Genomic DNA, 4,241 nt, shown 5'->3' on the forward strand with positions numbered 1-4,241 from the left:
GGGGACGTCCGAGCCCCGAGTGCCCATCCTCCAGTTTCTCCTCAACACAGACCAGTGCTATGACAACGTGTACCCCAGTGTGCCCTGTATCCAGGCAGCTGTGGGATGGAAGCRAGCTCCTGTGAGCCGGCAGCCAGCAGCATGGCAGGGGCAGATATATCCCTCCTGGCCCCAGGTGAAGAGGGGCCTGGAGGCACGGACAGCTCAATGGCATCACCAGAGGAGGGACCCTCTGTGCCAGCACCCTCAGACGGACTGGTGATGGAAACCAATGGGGCCCCTGGCCAGCCCCACACACTGTACTTGGGGAACCTGAACCCACGGTACTCACCAGAGGTACTCTGTAGCATGCTCAAGGACATCCTGGGCACAGCAGGCCTGGTCCTCCAGCGGCACCACATTGAGGTGGTGAAGAAGCCAAGGCAGGCCTTTGCCTTCGTGCAACTGGGCGGTGAGATGAGCCTCGAGCACATTGCAAAGCAGCTCCTGATTGCTGCAGACATGGAGCAGAGCCTCATCAGGGAGCTGGTGGTCAAGGGGAAGACACTGGTGGTCGCAGAAGGCAAGCAAAGGGCAGCCAGCTCTCAGGAGGACAGGGAGGTGGGTGCTGCTGGGGTAAAGGAGATCTGGGTTGGCCTGGAGGGCCCAGCACAGCTGGAGTGGAAGCACAGGCTGTCTCAGCCACCCCATGTCCCTCCTGCAGACTTGGCTTTGCCACTTCGGCTGCCTTTGGCTGGCACCCTTCGGGCTTGTTGGGCACCACTGAGACCTTAGTTCAGATATCACCATGTCTCCAGGGCTAAATGCTTCTTCCTCTGAGCACTTGCTAGTGTGCATAGTGCTCCCTGCCACCTCTCTGATTTTCCCCTGTGGCCAGGACCCCAAAACTTTCCTGGAGCATTAGGGATATGGGGTTCCAACATGCCAACACAGAGCTGTACTGCCCTCCCTGCCAATCTCCTGCCCAGGGCTGTTGTTTTGCATAAGTAAGTCCAGCCCAGCAGTCCCCATGCTAAAGCCAACATGGCTCCATCACCCTCAGCAAAGTGAAGTGAATCTCTTGGCATAGCAGATATACAGTTTGGTGRTGGGAATTCTGCAGGAGGGGTTGTGTTTGGCACTGGAGGGCTTGGTTGCAGCTTGAGTCTCACACTGCTGCCCAAGAGATCTGGCTGGTAGCCCGACGGTTTGTGCCTCCTGGGATAGCATCAGGAGCAAGGCCATGCTCTCCAGTCCCAGCCTCAGTGCTTGCTTGGCACAATGGTCTCTGCAGCCTGCTCCAGTGGGGAGCCCTCAAATCTGTTCCTTGGGTCTATAAAGGTGCTTGATAATTTCAAAGCAAAGAGGGTTATGCAGMGGTTTAGCTCCCAACTCTAATGTGTGGCCTCAGATGGGTACAGAAGCTGGGGCTGTTGTCCTGAGCCACACCTTAGAATGACTCCCCCACCCCTGTCCCCTTGACCATGTCATTTTTCCTGAATTGGCACAGAGCTACTTGGAGGTGACTGTGAGCAGCCCCTCAGCACGTCGAAACCCAAGATCTCGCAAGCTTGGCAAGAGCGGTGCACAAGGCTTTGAGGCCACCCAGCTCAACCCCAAGCCTTGGGGCTCCCCAGTGGCTCAGCCGTCAACATTTCGGCGAGGGACCCGCTCTGACAGTGCAATAGTGCAGCAGGAGATCGTGGGCCAAGAGCGTCTCTTCTATGGGGCCTTCATGGGCAGCGAGACCAGGAACGTGGAGTTCAAGCGAGGCAGTGGGGAGTACCTGATGGGCACCCTCAAACACCATATCCGCAAGTATGTGTGTGCCTTCCTCAACAGTGAAGGCGGCAGCCTCTTCGTGGGAGTGGAGGACACAGGCTTTGTGCACGGCGTTCACTGTGGGCACAGGGAGGAAGATCGCATCCGCTTGCTCGTTGACTCCATTCTCAAAGGCTTTAAGCCCCAGGTGTTCCCTGACACATATGCCCTGACTTTCATCCCTGTGGTAAAGGCAGGAGACCCAGGGACATGTCTCAAGGTGATTCGGCTGAGTGTCCAGGCACCGGGGCCACAGAGCGAGCTGCTGCTCTATGAGACCGACCAGGGTGAAGTGTACCTGCGCCGGGACGGCAGCATCCAGGGCCCACTCTCTGGAAGCGCCATTCAGGAGTGGTGCCGGCAGGTAACTGTCCAAGCTCCACAGCACATGCATAGCCTCAGTGGGGGAAGATGGAGGTGATGGTGCTGGCCTGGCAGTCCCCAAGGCAGGTGCTGTGGTGACRACTGGATGCACATGCACGGAGTAAAAGTGCTCTTATCCTTATCCCTGGTGACAGTCTGACTGAGGGCACTGATGGATGGTGTGCCCAGGACAGGCACCAGGTCACTTCTTAGCACTGTCCCACTGCTGTGTCCTCGAACAGGGCAGGCTGAAGGACTCTATTATAGAGAGAGTGAAAGCACCACGCAGCAGGACTGGCTCATTTTATCTGTAAATTTAACTGTATCATCCAGTCTTTACCTCTAAATAGTCATTACTGTTTTATCCTGAGCAAGTAAGATATAACACACTTTCTAAGGAACATTTTAGGATAGGCAACAAAGAAAGAAACACATGACTGGTAMAGAGCAAGTGGGACGGAGTACTGTAAACACCCATGGCCCCAGCCATGCAGCAAGGGCTGTGCTGGGTATGAAGGCTCTTGGCTGAGAGCCTATGTTTGATGGAGAACCAGGTCAGCACATCCATGCATTGCCCTGCAGTCTGGGCAGCCCGTACCAAACTGACTCAGAAACACCAGCTATGAGTTGTCTCTTGCCTGTCCCACAGTGATGGGAGGCCAGTTCAGCCCAGGTGATTTCAGGGAAAATGTTTTGGGGAAGAGTTTTATCTGACATGCACATGAGAGGCTACAGATGGGCTAATGTGGTGAAATGGGTTGAGTGGTGCCAGGATCTGGGCCTGGCCAGTCCTGGGCCATCCCCAAATGCTGTGAACTCATAGCAGAAGAGACAGGTTCCACCTTCAAGAAGGGGGAGTGGGGGAGATAGATGATAGTCTGCAGGGTTTGTGTCCTGGTGGGGGGCTGAGCCATCCTACACACACACCAGACCCCAGCTCTCCTCTCTCAGGGAGCAGCCTCAGCTCAGCGCACTCACCTCTCCATAACTATTTAATTAACAGCTACCAAAGAAAACACAGAGTCATTTTGCAAGGCTGAAAGCAGCTGTTCCTCTAGCAGCTAGTTCCCAGCAGGCTCCTCTCAGCCACCTTGGCCCCCTTCTCTGTACCAGTCCTGCCACAACCCTGGCCACAGTCTAGACCCTGCATAGAGAGGGAGGAAGAAAGGAGCCTGGCTGAGGCTCTTCAGGATATAAAGCCCAACCTCATCACCATCAGGAAGCTCCTGGCACTTGTTCCTTCCTCATGACACTTGTAATTGCTGGTACTGCTATAGCACCACTGCTCTTGGCTGGCTCTGCTCAAAAGCAGGCAGTACCTAGCTCAAATTTTCTATGGCTGTTTAACAACCTTTCAGCAAACAAAACAGAAACTGAGCTGGGCCCAGAAACACACTCCTTAAGTCAATGCAAGAAAAGCAATGTTTTATTAAGCCATGAAGCCCATTTCAGACTGTTGTTCTGGTTCCTACCTTACTTGCATGTAGATAGAGCTAAGCCAGCTTGGGTACCCCGGACACATGCTCTCACAGCTCATGGAGGGAGGAAGTGCTGGGCCAGTATGTTTCTGCAAGGATCTTTTACCAGGCTGTTCTRCGTCCACAGAAATGGTTGGGAGAATTGAAGAAACTGGAGGAGAAGATAGAGGTACTGCTGAAGGAGAAGGAAAACCTGCTGCAACAACTCAACCAGCTACAGAGCCCACAGCCCAGGTCCAAAGTCTGCACCATTGTATGAGCAGGGCTGGAGATGGAGAAGCAAGGAGACCAGGAGTGTAAGGAAGAATGCACTTCCCCGTGCATCACTGGAGCCCAACTTTGCTCTAGTAAGGGCAGTAGCTGGCTATGTCAGGATGACCTGGGCCTCAGTCATAGGCGACCACTGCCCTGGGACGCTTGTCCATAGAGCAGCGTTGCGCACCTGGGAGCTGGTTATTAATCCAATAGCTCAGGCAATTCTTGTGCTGCTCCTGCTAGGAGTACAGTGAGCAACCACAGCTTGCAGTAGATGCTGAAAGCAGCAGTGACGCTGCTTTCTGCCCTACAGAAACACACATCCCCAAAAGATTGTGGTTTTGA

General features: G+C 54.4%; 1 protein-coding gene across 1 annotated transcript; it reads left to right on the forward strand.

Moving 5' to 3' along the window:
- Positions 1-207: 207 nt before the first annotated feature.
- On the forward strand, positions 208-3,900 carry SLFNL1 (schlafen like 1). Its single transcript, XM_085302997.1, has 3 exons — positions 208-600; positions 1,490-2,164; positions 3,769-3,900. Exons 1-3 carry the CDS (start codon positions 208-210, stop codon positions 3,898-3,900), a joined length of 1,200 nt encoding a protein of 399 aa, XP_085159123.1.
- The last annotated feature ends 341 nt before the right edge of the window (positions 3,901-4,241 follow it).

This window comes from Rhea americana, unplaced genomic scaffold (assembly GCF_003343005.1).
Source record: "Rhea americana isolate MKP2758 unplaced genomic scaffold, rheAme1 scaffold_195, whole genome shotgun sequence".
Classification (NCBI taxonomy): Eukaryota; Metazoa; Chordata; class Aves; order Rheiformes; family Rheidae; genus Rhea; species Rhea americana.

Bases quoted from the DNA above. Each gene is read 5' to 3' on its own strand.
- SLFNL1 (XM_085302997.1), top strand. From the start codon at position 208: ATGGCATCACCAGAGGAGGGACCCTCTGTGCCAGCACCCTCAGACGGA. The intron at 601-1,489 runs GTGGGTGCTGCT...GAATTGGCACAG, and splicing joins GCTCTCAGGAGGACAGGGAG to AGCTACTTGGAGGTGACTGT.